General features: G+C 41.5%; 1 protein-coding gene across 3 annotated transcripts in view; it reads right to left on the bottom strand.

Moving 5' to 3' along the window:
- nrbf2b (nuclear receptor binding factor 2b) overlaps nucleotides 1-12,176 on the bottom strand; it is an 18,275-nt gene extending 6,099 nt beyond the window's left edge. The window contains exons 1-5 of one of the 3 annotated variants that reach the window (XR_008397701.1): nucleotides 11,970-12,175; nucleotides 9,672-9,756; nucleotides 9,279-9,319; nucleotides 5,726-7,319; nucleotides 1,992-2,163 (exon numbers count right to left, since the gene is read on the bottom strand). Coding sequence is in view for 2 of the 3 variants with exons in the window: in XM_017483334.3 (XP_017338823.1) it covers nucleotides 6,699-7,319; nucleotides 9,279-9,319; nucleotides 9,672-9,756; nucleotides 11,970-11,999 (777 nt within the window). In the remaining variant the exon portion in view is untranslated. Of the gene's footprint in view, nucleotides 1-1,991; nucleotides 2,164-5,156; nucleotides 7,320-9,278; nucleotides 9,320-9,671; nucleotides 9,757-11,969 lie in introns of those variants that run through there. The other 2 variants (XM_017483334.3, XM_047159500.2) reach the window with 2 other exon arrangements.
- Nucleotides 12,177-20,000: the final 7,824 nt, after the last annotated feature.

Here is a 20,000-nt window from a genome sequence, read left to right as displayed (position 1 = left end):
TTCACTCACCTACCTACCTACCTCACCTACCTACCTACCTCACCTACCTACCTCATTCACTCACCTACCTACCTCACCTACCTACCTCATTCACTCACCTACCTACCTCATTCACTAACCTACCTACCTAACCTCACCTACCTACCTCATTCACTCACCTACCTACCTCCCTCACCTCCCTACCTCATTCACTCACCTACCTACCTCCCTCACCTCCCTACCTCATTCACTCACCTACCTACCTCACCTCCCTACCTCATTCACTCACCTACCTATCTCCCTCACCTACCTACCTCATTCACTCACCTACCTACCTTCCTCACCTACCTACCTCTCTTCCTCATTCACTCACCTACCTACCTCCCTACCTCACTCACCTACCTACCTCCCTACCTCACTCACCTACCTACCTCCCTACCTCACTCACCTACCTACCTCCCTACCTCACTCACCTTCCTACCTACCTCACTCACCTACCTACCTCTCTTCCTCATTCACTCACCTACCTCTCTTCCTCATTCACTCACCTACCTACCTACCTCACTCACATACCTACCTACCTCACTCACTCACCTCTACCTCACCTACCTACCTCCCTACTTCATTCACACACCTCCCTACCTCACCTACCTACCTCATTCACTCACCTACCTACCTCCCTACTTCATTCACTCACCTACCTACCTACCTCCCTCACCAACTACCTCCCTCCCTCACCTACCTACCTACCTCATTCACTCACCTACCTACCTCACCTACCTACCTCCCTACTTCATTCACTCACCTACCTACCTACCTACCTCCCTCACCTACCTACCTACCTCCCTCACCTACCTACCTACCTCCCTCACTCACCTACTTACCTCACCTCCCTACTTCATTCACTCACCTACCTGCCTTACTCCCTCCCTCCCTCCCTCACTTGCCTTCACTACAGACCTACAGCCGATGCAGATGGCTGTTCGCATAAAGTGTGCTACGAATACAGATGCAACGTCCACGTGATTGTTTTCTCTCGTATGCAAAGTGCAGCCTCATTTGAGCGCTAACCGCAGCTGAAAGGTGAAATGTGGTCTGGAGCTGCAATGAAAACACTGACAAGCCTTCCTCTTCCTCTAACAGATCCCCTTCTGTTAACACTGGATGTGTGTGTGGCAGCGTGGGGAAATCCTACACTGTGTAACTAACAGTTTCAGTTTTATAGTGTATATAGTTCTGCAAACCATTTTACAGACTTTCCTAAAATGAAACTGGTCTCTCTTTTATACATACATAGATGACAAATAAAAAGGAAATAATGCTGGAAACAACGATCTCAACCCATACAGTGTGTTGAAGCTGTAAAATCGTTATGGGGTGCGTCTCAATCAGCTCCCTAGTTCAGCAGTCAGGGCACTGCTGTCTCAATCGTGAAATCCTTCCAGTGCGCTACAACTCTCCTCACTCCCTAAAAAAAATCCCACACGGCACCACAAAAACCAGGGAGAGCCTCGAGGCTCACTATGTTCCCTTACTGGAAATGACAGCTCTCAAATGATTACTTACGTTAGTGATTTAAAAAAATACACCAGCTTACATACGATCCTGCTTGAAGTACCATGACACAACGGTGTGTGATTAAGTGAACAAATTTATGTCATATAATGTCTGACAGGTATCAGTCCTGCCTGTTGATAAACGGCAGTGGTGATGTTGTACAACGCGAGTACGTGGTCACGTCACCGGAAATTGAATCATCGGTGTCCCGGTGTGTAGTGAGTCAGGGTCGTTACCCGCACCCGAACTCGTGTACACGATTTACCGATTCACGACCTAGAGAGCTGATCGAGACGCACCTTACACCCCTCACATCATCACATTTCCTCAGGGTTCTCCGGTTTCCTCCAGCTGTCTAAAAGAATGCATGCAGGCAGACTGGCTAAGCTACATTGTCTGCAGGTATGTATGGTGTCCTGTGATGGTCTGGTGTCCCATCCAGTCTGTGAACCCACCTTGCACCCTGTGTTCCTGGGAGAGACTCCGAATCCACTACAACACTGACCAGGATAGAAGGTTAAAGCTTTGTCCGCTGTCATCGACACGGCTCTTCTCTGTTTTGATGATGTCGTGACCGGGGCTGATCTGAGCCGCTCTGTTGTGGCCGGTGAGGAGGAAATTTCCAGGCTGGAAGAATATAAACAGAAGGCTGAAATAAATAAACTAGCCCATTCAATCGCAAGGAAGTATTGTATTGTAAATCAGGGTGTGTGTTTTTTTTTTTTTTTTTTTTTTTTTAAAGATAGCTCTGAAATTATATGATTATTCTAAGTTTAAAACTATTAGACTTGAATGAAAAACTGCACCTTTAAATGAAGGAACTGGTATTTAAAAAAAAAAAAAGAGAAGGTAGTAGTCAGCCAGGGCACGCTGTTATCTACAGTTGTGGTTATAAGTTTACATACGCCTTGCAGAATCTGTTAAATGTTCATCATTTTTGAGTAAACTATTTCACATAACAGATGTGTACATACGGTATAGTCCACAAGACACGATAATAACTGAATTCACACAAACGAACCAGTTTAACAGGTTACACACGCTTGATTATTAATCCCGTGTGTCGTCACCTGGATGATCAGCGACTGTGTTTATGTTTCGTGAGAGTTCTTCACGAGTCCCTCGTTTGTCCTGAGCAGTTAAACCGCCCCGCTGTTCTTCAGAAGAATCCTCCAGGTCCTGCACATTCTTTACTTTTCCAGCCTCTTCTGCATATTCAGGGGGATATAAACTTTTGCACAGGATAATCGGTGTAAATTATTTTTTTGTCTTCTGGGAAACATGGATGTACAGTGCCCGCCACTAATATTGGCACCCTTGGTAAATATGAACGAGGAAGGCTGTGAAAAATTGTCTTTATTGTTTAATCTTTTGTTAAAAAATATTCACAAAAATACTCTTCTCTCATGGATATTAAACAATTGCAAACACACCACAGGTTTATCAAAATATATCTTTGTTAAATATGTGTGTGCAACAATTATTGGCACCCCTATAAATTCATATGAGATTGAAGTATTTCCCCATTTATATATATATATATATATTTTTTTTTTTTAAGTACACCTGGGTGAGTAGGAACAGGGAATTGTTCAACCATGACTTCCTGTTTCACAGGGGTAAGAATATGAGGAAACACAAAGGCCAAATTCCCTTAGTCATTCATAACAATGAGTAAGACCGAGGGATGTAGCTGTGATGTGAAGCAAAAGGTTGTTGAGCTTCACAAAATGGGGCGTGGCTATAAGAAAAGAGCACAAGAATTGAACATACCCATTTCCACCATCAGGGCAATAATGAAGAAGTTCCAGTCAACTGGAAATGTTATGAATCGACCTGGAATTGGACGTGTGTCTATATCGTCTCTACACGCTGTGAAGAGGATGGTTCGAGAATGGAGAATTTCAGAAGTCAGTTGTGTCTTGGGGTCAGAAAATCTCCAGAAGTACAATCTGACGTCACCTACATCACCACAAGTTGTTTGGAAGGGTTCAAGAAAAAAGCCTCTACTCTCATCCAGAAACAATCTCAAGCATCTTCAGGTTGCCAGACATTACTGGAACTTCAAATGGGGTCGGGTTCTATGGTCAGATGAAACCAAAATAGAGCTTTTTGGTAATAAACACAGAGGTGGTTTTGGTACACAGAGAGGTATGGAAAAGTACCTCATGCCCACGGTTAAATATGGAGGAGGATCTTTAATGTTTTGGGGCTGTTTTACTGCCAGAGAACCTGGACATTTTGTTAGGATACACGGCATCATGGACTCTATCAAATATCAACAGATATTAAATGAAAACCTGACTGTCTCTGCCAGAAAGATTAAAATGGGCCGTGGTTGGATCTTCCAGCAGGACAATGATCCAAAACATCCATCAAAATCAACACAGAAATGGTTTACTGACCACAAAATCAAGGTCCTGCCATGACCATCCCAGTCCCCTGACCTGAACCCCATAGAACACCTGTGGGGTGAACTGAAGAGGAGAGTCCACCAGCGTGGACCTCAAAATGTGAAGGATCTGGAGAGATTCTGTATGGAGGAACGCTCTCAGATCCCTCGCCATGTGTTCTCCAACCTCATCAGTGTTATAATAGAAGAGTCAGAGCTGTTATCTTGGCAAAGGGAGGTAGCACAAAGTACTGACTAAAAGGGTGAATTGTTGCACACCTATATTTAACAAAGATATTTTTTATAAACCTGTGTTGTGTTTTCAATTGTTTGATCTCAATGATAGCAGAGTATTTTTGTGAATTTTTTAAAACAAAATATCAAAAGGTTAAACAATAAAGACAAAGCTCTCTTTGCTCATATTTACCAAGGGTGCCAATATTAGTGGAGGGCACTGTATATACATGTTTCACGGAAGACAAAATAATAACAATTTACACCGATGATTCTGTTCAAAAGTTTACACCCCCCTGGCTCTTAATGTATCATGTTACCTTCTTGAGCATGAGTGAATGTTTGCACCTTTTGTAATAGTCCTGAACGAGACGCTCAGTCGTCCTCGGTGTGAAAAGATGGATCTCAGCATCATCTAGTCGCTGTTGGAAAGGGGTCAAATATACAGATGCTGGAAAAGTAAAGAATGTGCCGGACCTGGAGGATTTTTCTGAAGAACAGCGGGCGGCTTAACTGCTCAGGACAAACGAGGGACTCATGAAGAACTCTCACAAAACATAAACACAGTCGCTGATCATCCAGGTGACGACACACAGGATTAATAATCAAGCGTATTGTAAACTTTTAACTGGTTCACCCCACCAAAATGTTAAACTGTTTCAAACTTATTTTCATACCTTGGACTTTTTTGAGGTGCACACATATTTAAAGCGTTTAAAAAAAAAAATGTTCTTGCTTATATTTCTTAATAATATAAACGAGGTATTTATTTCTAGTTAACAGGTTTGATCATGAAAAAAATATATATAATATACCCATAATCCTTTGCACCAACCATCTTGCATGCATAAATATTTTTTAAATACATTAAAAATATATTTCAGCAAGCATGCTCTGCCCCCACCCGCCGATGTCACAGACACAATGTCATACACCGATCCACCACCAGAGGGGGCAATTCAGGTAATAATTTAAAACAAAAACCTTTCCCAGGTCTACATTATTTCTTTAATTCTCACTCTTGAATGTCATTATACAAAACACAAAATCTGATTAAACAAGCAAACTGTAACATAAATCCTTCTTTATAATAAGATCTGAACAATCGCACACTTTAGAGCTACGACAGCCATTCATGCACCAACAAAATGTTACACTTTCACACTCTCCCTCTCTCTCCTCTCTCTCACACACACACACACACACACACACACACACACACACACACACCCCGAAGTGAACAGGTTCAGATGCACCCGGATTACATCTGCAAAAACAATAATTATACATTTAAACGTTAAATTAAAACAATGATTTGGTTCCCTCTTCGTGAGACACACACGTGTCTCTACATCCCGTTAAAAAGCGTTCGGCTTGTTTGTTTGTTTTTCCTTTCACGTGTGGCACGAGTGGATTTGCTCAGGATTAGTGTGACGGTTTTAATAACGTAAAGCCGACTTATTTTCATATCCTGTATGATTGTGTACGGATATTCAAGAAGTATTCCTGCATATTCAACGTAAAAAAAAAAAAAAGAAAAAAAAAAAAAAATCACACATTTACCTGAAAAATATTAACTGTGTGATCGCTTGCTTGATTACAGTACGACATCTGAGAAACAAACAAACAAACAAATAAATCATTAAACAAACATTAAGCTGACTTGATTGGGAAAGGTCTGAGATTCTTCCATTGAGATATGCATTTGGATCTGAGGCTCCCGTGCAGAAAAATCGAGGACTGCAGAAACAAATAAAAGAGGGGAGGAAAACAAACAAAAACAAAAACACAGTGGAAACTGTAGCATGTGTTATTGCTTGTTGAGTCGGTGGCTGGTTTTGTGGTTCAGTCTTACTCAGGGCCACAGGAACTGTTCAAAGCTCTGACATCATGACAGGACACACAGGTTTCTGATCATCTCGCATTGGGTTACGGTGTAAGCCGGTTAGATCTGCATCTCTTACAGCGCCGAGTCAGGAGACAGCAGAAATGACGGGACACAATCCGAGGCAGTGAAGCTGCGTGTTCGTGCTTTCCGGCATGCCTTCATGACAGCATGTCTAACAAAAAAAATCAAGAAGCCACGCAAACACATGCATGATCTCTCGCTCACACACACACACAGAGTTCACAGTGCTTGCTGTCCGTGTCCGTGTTTAGGATAAAGTGGGTTCTTCGAGACACCCGGGTCTCCTCCTGATAAAGACCAGGCTTTGATATTTTCCCAAAACGACTGAGTCGTGCGCTCTCGGAGCTAGTCAGATGATCATGGCTTCCACCATGAGATATTTTCCTCATTAGACTTAATCACACAATGGAAATACGCAAAAAAGGCACAAGACCTGCAAAAGTCCTTTTTTTGTATCAAATAGCTGCAGTACCTAGGATCGTTAGAGAAACGCAGAAATAAAAAAATTTTAGCATCGGACTCTTAAGAACGAGCCGTTCATGCCACCGAGACCGCGGTCAGAGACCTGAGTGGCGTGACCGCGCTGATGCCGATGTTTCTTTTTCCCTTTGGTGGGCGTGAGTTTGCTCACAGCTTCTCTCCATCCAGCAGCTCCAGCAGCTCATGCTGGATGTCTTCAGGCAGCTCGAGCGCAGGCAGCTCCTCCAGCGGGATCTCGTGAGGGGGCATCTCGAGCGGGGGCAGGTGTGGGATGGTGATGCCTGCAGGTTTGCGCTGGTCAGGTGCTGAAGGCAGGAGCCACAGCTCCGAGCTCTCCACCAGATGGGCATCGGCGTCGCTCTCCCTGCGCAGGCGCACGTTTTCCTGGCGTAGCCGTTCATTTTCCCGCGTCAGCCGCTCGTTCTCTGCTAACAGGCGCTCCAGCAGCTGACGCAGGTCCTCGATGGTGGTGCGCTGCTCCTCCAGGCGTGTCTTGTCGTCTTTGCGGGCCTTGGTGCCTGAGGTCGGCTCGGGCGGCGCGCCGGGAGAGCCTCTGTTTCTCAGCAGGTACAGCCAGGTGTCGTACTCGCGCTCGGGGCAGGAGGAGGAGGAGCTCAGCTGAGCATGAGGCGCCGACTCCGAGGATGAGCGAGGGAGCGCTTGAAGGCCGCGGGGCTTGTTTTCTCGCCTCGCGCGCTTCCACCGCTCCTCGATCAACCTCTGCTGCTTCACGTGGCTGTCTCGCTGCAGCTCTAAAGACAGCCGAGCCTAGGGGACACATCATGGGATCACAATCGAAACCTTGATCTAAAATAGATCGGTAATGTCTTGTAGCATAAACACTTGTTCCACTCACTATAAACCCACCGTCCACTTTATTAGGAACACCTGAGATCAGCAGCACCTCAAATACTCACCGGCAGCAACAAACCATGTGATCACACTTTTCCCTCATTCTGATGTTTGACGTGAACATTAAATGAGGATTAACTAGATGAACATTAACTTAGTCTTGACCTGTACCTGCATGATTTTTTTTTTTTTTTGCATTGTGCTGCTACCGAGACGTGACTGACTGATTAGATCAGGGGTTCCCAAAATTTTCCAGGGCAAGGTACCCTATATGGCATTAACATTTGACCGAGGCTCCCCTTTTGCAAGAGGTCTTTAAAACACATTAAAAATACAGACTTCTGAATATATCCCCCTTTTTTACGTTGATGTTTTGTCTGTTTAGCAGTTAGAAAGTTAGGTATGGCAAATGCGATTATAATATGTATTGTTACAAATAACATCTTATAGTAATGCATATATATATATATATATATATATATATATATATATATATATATATATATATATAAAAAGAATTGTGTATTTTTTTTATTTTTCACACCAAAGTGTTGAGTCCCCCTGGCGCCCCCTGGCGGCCTCCAAGAAAACCACTGGATTAGATAATGGCATGAATGTGCAGGTGTTCCTAATAAACTGGACAGTGAGTATATAATAAACACACACTACACCAGAGGTTCCCAAATGTTTTGAGCAAATTAAAAACTTCCATTATGAATTTTCTGCAACTCCATGGCTTGACCACATGACAGTTTTATTATTATTATTATTCCAGATTTAAAATTTTGGACTACTGTAAAACATGAACAATTTATGATGTCAGTAACATACTGTACGTGTCAGATAAGTGATAAAAATTAAAAATAAAAACCCCAAAAGGAATATTCACTGCTCTGGCATACCAGTCTAGTGCGAAGTGTGAACGTGAATGTTTTGACACGGACGTACACAAAGTCAGGAGGTGTGTTTACAAGGCTGCGTCTCTTTCTGCAGTCACATCCGGTTTTGAATGGTACATAAGGAATAAAACACGACAGGCGTGTTGATACGGTAAAATAATTCACACTGGGGTGGTGTGATATGATCCGGCGTTAAGTAAACTTCGTGTGCGTGCACAGCAGCAGGAGCAGCGTGAGCGGCGTTAATCACACACGCCTGCCTGTCTTATCGACACGCGTCCACCACAGCCGGAGCCAAAACACCCGTTTCCCAGTCAAACTGCATGTTCATGAACAGCGAGGTTAAAGATAAATGACTACACCTCTGTTTCAATTGAAAACGTTCCACTACCAACTGCTTGATCGTGCTTTCAGACCTGAAATTCAAAAGTATCTGCTAACCTAGAAATTCAAGGAGGATTGTATGCAAACCAGATCTCTCGGAAGGTTTAAAGCAAAATGAGAGGTTATATATATATATATATATATATATATATATATATATATATATATATATATATATATATATATATATATATATATGAAAACCAGTCAGACTCGACGGTCTAGCCAAGTCCACAAGTATGTGATCCAAGACAACGCTGGTGTATTTAGCGGAAATTCATTGATTTTATCATTAAGTTCCTATGCTAGTGCTGCGTTTAATGATGGTGCGCAAGACGTAAATACCAGGAAATAAAAGCAGAAATCCTAAACTCTCGTCCCATATACATCTTCAAACCCAAATGTCTTCAGTCTACAGCAAAAACGAATGACTTGGCCTTGCCGATCCAAGTTTCAGAGACGGGACTGTAGGAAAATAATCGACCCCTTCTGAACCCAACGGCGGTGTGGTATAAGTGTATTATAAGTGTATTTAATCTGGTGTATTAAAACTGGTGTACATATGAAGTGGCATGTGAGAAAGCAGGTGTACCTGTTCACACTCTGTGAGTTTCATGGCCTCCTTCAGCAGTTCTGAAACATGGAGAAAACCTGTTACACTAAACTGACACACGTGGTTAAGGTCCACTCCACTATACTGATGGACACTACAGGTCATATGCACAGCACACTAGATAGTGAGGCTCATAGTTACTGTCGGCCAACGCTCTACAGCTGTCGGGCGTTACACTCTCCCCGAACAGTTCAGGCTTTTCTACAGAAATAAACCAATCACAGAGAAAGCAAGACGAGCACTTTATTCATGTTTATTCCTTATCTGGTTTAGGTTCCTGAATGTGGATTCATGGCTCAATCCCAGGCCCTACACATCAGCACAGGCTCTGGCTGGTGCAGAATTAAATCATGTAATTGAATGATGACTAACCTGCAGCTTTTCTGTGGCAAGAGATAGCCTCTTCATATTTCCCAGCAGCAAGCAAGCGGTCTGCCTTCCTGCACTGCTGATGGGCCTGAGCGGAGAGACAGAGAGAGAGATATAAAGAGAGAGGGAGAGAGAGAGAGATAGAGAGAGAGAGAAAACGAGCATCAAGATGTAGTTATAAAGAAAAGAATCCAGTGGACATTACGTATGGGCGGTGTGGAAATAATATCACAGTACTTCACTTTAATAGACATTGATACACAATGTGGATTTTTTTGGGGTTCAAGTCCCAGCACCGCTGAGCTACCAGTGTCGGTGCCCTTTACCAGGGCCCTTAACCCTATCTGCTCCAGGGGTGATTTATCATGGCCGACTCTGTGCTTTGACCCCAACTTCCAGACACATAAAGGCTTCTTCTTGTAAAAGAAGTGCTACACGGAAAAAAGTTCACTGAAAACTGAGTTCACTGACATTTTTATTTGATGTGTAAAATGAAACAGGAGAAAATAAGGAAAAACATTTGCTGGGTCAGTGTCACAGGCTGTAGTATGGTCTAAATAACATTAGAGTAAGCGCTTATAAGGAAATCATATACATAACCAATTCACCCATGACAACCAGTACAATATTTCAAATCAAGTCTAAAGTCTAAACTCAGGTCTAGAATAAAAGTATTGAAAATACTCATAATATCTAAGAAAAGTGTATTGTGGCAAAACTTATTACAATAACAATATGTGGTCATGTCACACATTCCTAATGCCAATGGATAATTCTCATTCTTACATTGGAGGCTGTCTATAAACTCCACATAATATAAATCTGTAAAATGTTCACTAAAGGTGTGCAGCTCAGTTTCACCTTAAAGAAATCATGTTAGTTTCAGTCCAGTACACAAATATAAGCTTGGACTCAGAGTTCGCCACCCCGCAGACCCGGAGTCAGAGTCACAGTTTGCTGCCCCGGAGTCAGAGTCACAGTTCGCCACTGCACGGACCCGGAGTCAGAGCTCGCCACCCCGCGAACCCGGAGTCAGAGTCCGCTATCCCACAGACCTCGAGTCAGAGTTCACCATCCCACAGACTCTGAGTCAGAGTCAGAGTCAGCCATCCCACAGACCCTGAGTCAGAGTCAGCCATCCCACAGACCGGGAGTCAGAGTTCGCCGCCCCGCGGACCCGGAGTCAGAATCCGCTGCCGCACGGACTCGGACTCCAAGATGTCAGCGTCATATTGGGACATTGGTGGCTTCACTTCTCTACACTGGAAGAGTGTGAAGGCAAGTCGTGTCCATTGTTTTTTTACAATCTATGGCTGCGACAGTTGAGTGCATGAAGTGTCCAACATCCCACTTCGTTTTATTGCTTTATTAAGTGCATCATCCGGGTATTTAAAGTGTACTTTTCTATTTGGAAATTTTCAGTGTGAACACACCACTCGCACTATTTCTGCTACAAAACACTACAGAATAGTGCACAAGTGCGCGGATCGAGACACAGCTCCTGTAAGTGTGAATGCACCTTGACCAGCCCAGTCCTCTCATTACACCCTGTAACTCAGACCCACCTGACTAAAACATCTCTGGACTGTGCGCTTACTTTCACTGGGATTTTCTTTTAAACAGCAGGCCTATACTTTGGGGTGTTGTTGGGAGTCACCCCGGTGTTACCGGAAGGAAAAGACCAAACTCGTCCGACTTCCTGTTTGGCTCGACAACTAACTAAAACATTAGCAACAGCTTCGACGTGTTTAAGAAGCGTTCGTATAATGCATTTAAACACATAAACTAGCTCCGTATAATAATAATAATAATAATAATAATAATAATAATAATAACTATGCTATGCTAAGCACATAGCCCATGATGAACTGAGCAGCAGTTAATACAGATTTAAAAAACCCCAGCAAAGATATATGAGCTGAGAGAGGAGGAAGAAGCTCTCTCTCTCTCTCTCTCTCTCTCTCTCTCTCTCTCTCTCTCACACACACACACACACACACACACACACACACACACACACACACATACAGGTTCATGACTCACCTCAGCCGCTTTGTTCAGGGCATTATGGCTATACGGCTAACGCTAAGCTAGAAAGCTGACTAGCTTATAATACAAGGCTAAATCCCAAATGAGCCGCTAACCCCAATATAAGGGCACTACTAAGTGTATGAAATAAGGGACTGTACACTCTATGAAGCGCACTAGCTGTCGATTAAACGCTGTTTGGGATTCAACCCCGGAACAGTTAGCTCAGTTGGTCCTTTCTAACGCTAACTTGAGGCATAAAGAGAAACTTACGAGATTTACAGGACTGTCCACCACCTCCATGCTTTATTCTCCACGCGTTTCGGCTACATGAGAGTACTGTGTTGAGGTTTAAAAGGCGGACAGTGGCACATTGTGACTTTTCGGTTTAAACTCCAGACTGTTCACACAAAATCCGAACAGCGAGCAACAACAACATTGTTCCTCCTGTGACAACAACACAGGGGGAAAAAAAACACATGACGTGGATATAGTACCGTCGTCACTTCCTGTCTACTTCTGTGGACTTGTAATTCATTAATTTGTTATTTATTTAGTTATTTATTTTAATTTGGTGTGCTTATAATAAATACAAAAACATTTTAAATCATAAAAAAATAAGAAGTGAAACAGATTCAAATGAATCACATTTCTTTATGTGATTCACTGTTTCTCAGGCATGCAGTTATTTACATTGACCATCAGTGGGCGCCAGAGCTCCATTTTACCCTGCAGCTGGACCCGTAACAAGAAATAAACAAACAAACAAACAAAAAAGGCCTGCTGATGTCTTTACACCAGGCTACACTACTGTATATGGCACAAAAAAAATTCTGTAGACACCTGACTATCACAATCCATGTGTGTTCCTTCCCCAATCTTTTGCTACAAAGTTGTACACACAATTATATAAAATGTCTTTGTCGCTTTACAATTTCCCTTCACTGGAACTAAGAGGCCCAAACCTGTTCCAGCATGACAGTGCCCCTGTCCACAGAGTGAGGTCAATGAAGACAGCGTTTGCCAAGGTTGGACTGGAAGAACTCGAGTGTCCTGCACAGATCCCTGACCTCAACCCCACTGAACACCTTTGGGATGAACTGGAACACTGACTACACTGTCAGTGTCTGACCTCTACTAACTAATGATCTTGTGGATGAATGAATGAGCATGAATCCCCACAGCCACACTCCAAAATCTAGTGCAAAGCCTTCCCAGAAGACTGCAGGTTATTATAACAGCAAAGGGAGAATAAATCTGGAATGTGATGTTCAAAAAGCACACATGGGTGTGATGTTCAGGTGTCCACAAACCTTTGGACATATTGTGTATTTATTACATATTACTCACCTGCAACCCCCACCCCCTTCATAAAGTGAAATCCCTATTTCATAAAGAGAAGAATAGGAGGAAGTAAAAGGAGGAAAAGCAGGGAAAAGAAAAGAAGGCTTTCACTTCTCCTTACACCATGTTTATTACTAGTTCTTTTTTTCCTTTATATAGTAAAGTCCCATTTAACAAGAAAAGAAAAGAAAAAAAGAATAGGAAAATGTCTACCCTTCTCCATAAAGCATGTGATTTATTAGATCTTTTCACAGTACATTCATTTCAAATTATTGGAGGGAATTTTTGCTGTCTAATAACAATAAACCAGACACTCATTACTATCTCGCCCTGCTTATATCTCATGTAATATTATTCTACACTTACGTTTCATTTGAACTGGACACTAATATCTCCATGACTGTGTCTCTCATCATGGAAACTTAACTGCTAATCTCAGAAACAACATATTTATGTGTTACGTATTATTTATCAAAGTATATTATACTAACACAACTATTGCGTTATCATGTTACCGGGACTGTAAACAAACTTTCATTTAGCTATGCAGCTGTTTTCTATCCGCAGAGCCTGAATAGATAGGATTACATTATAAGCTGAAACATTTACATATAAATAAAACTCACAAATAAAAGTGATGCGACACTAACAACATGTAAAACCACAGAGCTGATAAGAGACATGATGTCCTCCGCACAATATGCAAAGCTGTTATGTTTCCACAGCCTGGAAATTCCTTACAGAGCAACTCAGCCTCATTAATGCAGCACTGTGGTCAATTTTATCAGGTGACATCATCGGCTCGAGTACTTTGTTTGTGTTGACCGACGCTGTGTGCTTAAGCCAAGTGTCTCGTAATTATTGCTACTAGAGAGTAGAGTAATTTCAGGTACAGCTCGATGACTCAAGCTCTTCAGCCTTACGCTCACATACAGGGCCATGATACATGAAACTGGTAATGAAAATAAGAATGGAAGCTATAATAGACAAACATAGCTGTTCTGTTGTTTTTTATATCCCCCTTGTACTGTATAATACATTTTTGACAGCTCTGACATCATTATGCATGTATATATATATATGGCCAAAAATATGTGGACACCTGAGTTTTGAACATCCCATTCCAAAACCATGGGCATTACTATTGAGTAGTTGTGTATTGAGTTTGCTGTTATAATACAACAGCATTAGTGAGGTCAAGCACTGGCATGCCAAGTGCTTCCTGAAGTTGTTCAGTGGGGTTGAAGTCAGGGCTCTGTGCAGGAGTTCTTCCAGTTCAACCTTGGCAAACCATGTCTTCATGGAGCTCGTTATGTGCACATGGATATTGTCATGCTGGAACAAGTTTGAGCTCCTTATCTCAAGTGAAGGGAAACTGTAATGCTACAGCATACAAGGGTAATTCTATACAATTGTCTTTCAAACTTTGAATGGTACAGGAAGTCTTTTCTTTTTACCAATAGCAATCACCATGTGCTGGAACATAATTGTGCATTAGAGCCTATTCCTTGAATAAGCTCATCTGGTTATGGTAAATAGTTTGCACTTATATAGCGCTTTTTAACCTTAGTGGTTCTACAAAGCACTATATACTGTTTCTCATTCACCCATTCACATACACACACATTCTTGAGGTTCAGTGTCTTGCCCAAGGACACTGCGGCATGTGGGCTGGGCATCAAACCGTCAACCCTGCTATTAGTGGACAACCCGCTCTACCACCTGAGCCACAGCTGCCCCATGTTAACTAGTTAATTAGTTATAATTACTTTATTTTTCACTACTATTTATTACTTTACTAAAATCTTACTGATTACATATATGTTACTCTTGATTATTTCTTACTGCAAGCTCTATTCTTTTGCTGCTGCTGAAATACAGTATGTGAATTTCCCTCTGGGATTAATAAAGTGATCTATCTATCTATCTATCTATCTATCTATCTATCTATCTATCTATCTATCTATCTATCTATCTATCTAACTTTGTGGCAGAAGTTTGAGCAAGGCCCACATATAGGTGTTATGGTCAGGTGTCCACAAACTTTTGGTCACCCAGGGTATTTCTCCTTATTTCAAGACTTATTCTTAAGCCAGAGCTGCTTCATCAAGGTTTTGCACCCCTGTCATGGTCTGTAGTGTAAGAAGGGGGGGCGAGCTGTACCTGCATATTACTTAATCTCATGACGCATAACCAGCTCAACAGCTGGGTTTTCTGAAGCCTATGAGACTTGAATTGTTCGGAGTCTCTGGAATTCACATGAATATCCTGATTTAATGAGCCCTGTGTAAAGCCGGTTCTGTTCTCAGCACAATGTGTTCAAGCAGAAAGAAAGAGCTCAGTGGAACTCTGTGGGTGTCCGGCAGGCTAACAGACAAATGTGAATCGAGTCATAACTCATTGAAAAAAAAAATTACAAGGGAATAGAAATGGTCTTGTTCTCTCTCTCTCTCTCTCTCTCTCTCTCTCTCTCTCTCTCTCGCCAAAGCTGGCCTGCTTTCGCTCATCTAACATTAACGTGATGTTTATAAGCAGTATAATTCTCTGTCATTAGAGCTGTGGAAAAAAACAACCATTAAAAAAAAACAAAAAAAAAACAGATCAAAACATGATTTATTGCTGAGTTCAGGATCACTGACACTGCACACTACTTTGTGACCTCTTTGTTTATTTATTAGCACTGGCAACCTGGCATCATGAACCACAGAGTGTAAAAGTGGAAATCATCTTTCGGGGTAATAGCACTAATTTGCATTCACTTCAACAGTAAGCATCTGCCCACACTACTTGGAGCCCCTCGTCTCCTCGACTGCTGTCATGTCTCTTACAGCGCTCTGTCCAACAGCTGGGAGGTCGACTGGCGTGAATATGGTGGAATTTGGGAGTAGGAGGACGTGGCTTTCACCTGGCTGAAAAGTAATGATGAGCCAGCTCTGCTCCCGAGCCCCCGGGACTCCTCAGGAGGCAGGATCCTCCAGCCCACGCTCTGCACGCCGCTCTCCTCTTTGTCCTCTTCTCTCGTCTCTGTCCTGATGGCAGGATTGTGCTTAGGCCAGCCGTTTCTGGCTTGAAGAGACGCACATGAAAGTTCCTGTCTGCTTTAAGAGCAACTGTATTGGCAAGCCCACACAACCTCCCACACAAACAGTCCCAAAAGAGAGAAAGGGGATTGCGCGGGGCTTTTGAGGGTACTCCCCTTGCTGACAATGGGAACCCCTTGGTGAGCTAATGTGCTCGACAAATATTCCTTTCTTTACACTACACATGTTAGGCTAGCACGCTGCTCTCAGCTTCTGCACCGCTGTCAGGTTTTCTATCTATTCTCTAGAGGATTCACCAAAACATCTAATAACACTCTTTCATCCCGAAGTAAACTTGGTCTTTTAGTGAAAATTACTCAGATACTCATTAAATCTCCCCAAAAGTTCTAAAGAAACGAACAGTTCCTAATGGTTCAGGAATAATACTGTTTTCCCATGAAACGTTTCTGCAGTTTAGCATCAGAAATCATCTGGAGACAAATATATTTTTATGAAGTCTGTGAAAACAGGAAGCAGTTAATAGGACTGCCTGCTGACAGACACTTACCCGAATGAACTTTAGTTGACCACAAGGTCAGACTGGGGTTGTTGGAAAAGACCTGTCTACTGCTTTCTTATTATGAAACTTGCAATGTCAATAAATATTAGTTTCTATCCTCCAAAAATGGAACTGGTGCACTATAACATACAAACCCGCATATTTGAAAGGTCATATCCATGCCTATGACACAAAACATTGTTTTATTTCCAAAACGGCCACCACTATTTGATATAACAAAACTGTTTTTGTGCACTTTTGCTAACCACAAGTGACTCTTGAGAGGTGTCTACTGCAATAAGAAAAGATGAATCATACTTTCTCTTGTCGCTGAATATGAAACATGAGAGATCGAGTCTTCTCCAGAGAATGACAGATATCTTGAATTCTTACCACAAACCGTTTGTGATATTCAATTGTTTAATAGTTCCCCCGCCAGAATAAAAATCTGTGCGTTGAACATCATTCATAATGCTAATGATTCCATAAATGGCTTTTCTATATTGCACTTGAGAAAGATACATTTACGGTGCTGTTGGTATTATTAGACTCATAACTCTACAGACTGTAGCAATGGTAATGAAATATGAATATGAAAATATTTCTTAGAATCCAGAATAAATCTCATTCTCTAAACAGATGGATGCATTTCAGCGTAACTGTGTCAAAGCCGAGAGAAGTGCGAAAGTAAATCTTGTGCTGATGGCTTAGCTCTCGTGCAGGGAAGAACAGCAATCCTGCAGTCTCAGTGAACAGTCCATAAGCACCATGTAGGGTATTTTTTAAATTTATTACTTACAGCATAATGCAGTAGTGTATATATATATATATATATAGTAAATCACCCATTATACCGAGCATCTTTATATTTATATTGTGTATTTAAAAATAATAATATAAAGGATCACAATGGCACATGATGGAATAGTAAATGCAATATATTCACATGCACATAATCACATTATAATATTTATTAGAATAAAGTGCTCAAACGTTTTATAGAAAAGACTGAAAAATTCATTTACAAAACACTTTTTTAAATGAAAATTGTCAGTAGATTTAAGTCGGTATTACTTATAAGCCTACTTGTTTGTGAGTGTCTGAGGTTTGGATTAAACCCATTCACAAGAACTTGATCATAAATAGAACTCTGATAATAGTGGGTTCTACCACTGTAACATTTACAAAATTCACCGACCCCCTGGATATGTTTTACGGTCCGCTGGAGGTCCCCAGACCCCACTTTAAGACACAAAAAGTGGTTTATAGTACAGTGAACAGCTAATAATTCTTGAAAGGTTTTTTGATTTTGAGAGAAGTGAGCTTACTTGGTTCTGAAAATGTTCATGTAAATTGTATTTCAGCACCCACTATCACCGACGTTAAGCTCTGAAGTATTAAATATTCAAATAAGTCTTAAGCTTGTGCCAGAATAATTTCAATAAGTCCGTCTGTACATTTTTCCATGCCGTTTATCCTACACAGGGTCGCGGGGAGCCTGGAGCCTATCTCAGGGAACTCTGGGCACAAGGCGGGGGACACCCTGGACCAGGGTGCCAACCCATTGCAGGGCACAATCACAAATACACACACTTTCTCACGCTAAGGACAATTTGAAAATGCATAGCATGTCTTTGGACTGAGGGAGAAAACCGGAGTACCTGGAGGAAACCCCAAAGGCCCCCAAAATTCTGGGCTCACAAGGCATTCGAACCCCAAACCCAGGAGATGTGAAGCAACAGTTCTAACCACTAAGCCACTGTGCTGCCTAATCATAAATAAGGATCACAGCTAACTACTGGCTGTGTGAGTGATACTAGTATTCTTCTCTTGCACCTAATAATGCAGATAAGAAATCAGACACATTGAGTTCATACTGCTCTACAGGCGGAACCATCTTGTTGATGATGGAGATCAGAGGAGAATGGCCAGAATGATTTGAGCTGGCAGTAATTCTACCGTAACTCAAATAATCACTCTTTACAACCTAGGTGAGCAGAAAAGCATCTCAGAACACACAACATGTTGAAAATTGGAGGTGGATGCATTGTCTACAACAGCAGAAGTCCACATCCGGTTCCACTTCTGTCAGCCAAGAACAGGAATCTGACGCTGCAGACAGACTGGACTGTTGGATATAAACCGTGTGACGTGTGATTACCATTTCACATTTCCAAAGAAGATAACGTTAAAATAAGTGACATCACACAACAAGTCTACAATTACTGTATTTGTTTAGGGAACTACTAGAACTATCGGAACCCTTTGTTCATAACCTTTTAGTTGATCATAACAATGCAGAAGTACAGTTGTCTCTGTTTGGGGGTTTTGTGTATGTGTGTGTGTGGGTGTGTGTAACATTAACAATAAAACTGTTTATTGTTAATCAACAGTATAAAATAAAAAAATATAAAACTGTATAGCAGCACACTGGTACAGTATATCATCACACTCTCAAAGTGAAAGCTGTCAAAGGACAAAATAGAAATAGATGATTAAAAAAAAGAATAACCGTTTTTAGTATGTTATACTGTATATTGTAGTATACCTTTCAGTGTGCTATGTTTCACAGATGTTCCTTCATCAGTAAGTTATTTATTTTTTTATTTTTTAAATGTTCAAATAGCGTTGATAAAGATTGTATTTTATACTGAAAAGCTCGAAATAATATCAGGCCAAACATTTGCATTTTACCTTTCTGAATGTGCTTGTAATATTCTCAAATAATGTATGTCCATGTCCACGTTTTGCCTTTATACCTGCCTCCAACCTTCTTGTGTACAGATTGTAAAATAGATGTACATTTTATTACTTATTTACATTAAAAAAACAACCAAAAAAAAAACATGAAGTGCAAGTTCATCTCTAAATAAATAACTAAATAATTTCTATTCTTTGTTCAAATATTTCCAAGGCAATGTTGTTTGTGAGGAAAGACATTGAAATGAGATTTGAACAGGTTGCGTGGTGAAGAGCGTGAAGCCGCTTTGACTGTAGATGATATGTACGACAGAGTCTCAGCTCGAGGGAAAGTGAGTAGGCACACCGAAAATAACGCACCAGCAATTCCACTAGGTAGTTTTTTGTGTGTGGTATTTGGGCTGCTCTGAAAATTTTGGTGCATAATAATACACCTCTAAATGCATATGTTTCAATATGTCAGATATCATCATCGACTGATATTGAACGTTTGATTCATTGACTACTTGTAGACTGGCAGATTAATTACTGGTGACTTTGCAATTCTTTAACTAAAATAAATATGTTTCGGACAAATTTTTCATAGTGTGTACACCACTAGTAGCTAGGAAGCAATGGTGTTTTCTTCTTTTAACCATTATGTCCTACTGATTTTGTCATGAAAGATAGATAGATAGATAG

This window comes from Ictalurus punctatus, chromosome 13 (genome assembly GCF_001660625.3).
Source record: "Ictalurus punctatus breed USDA103 chromosome 13, Coco_2.0, whole genome shotgun sequence".
Lineage (NCBI taxonomy): Eukaryota > Metazoa > Chordata > Actinopteri > Siluriformes > Ictaluridae > Ictalurus > Ictalurus punctatus.
The sequence above is the reverse complement of the archived record's forward strand: the minus strand, read 5'-3'. Positions and strand labels throughout refer to the sequence as shown.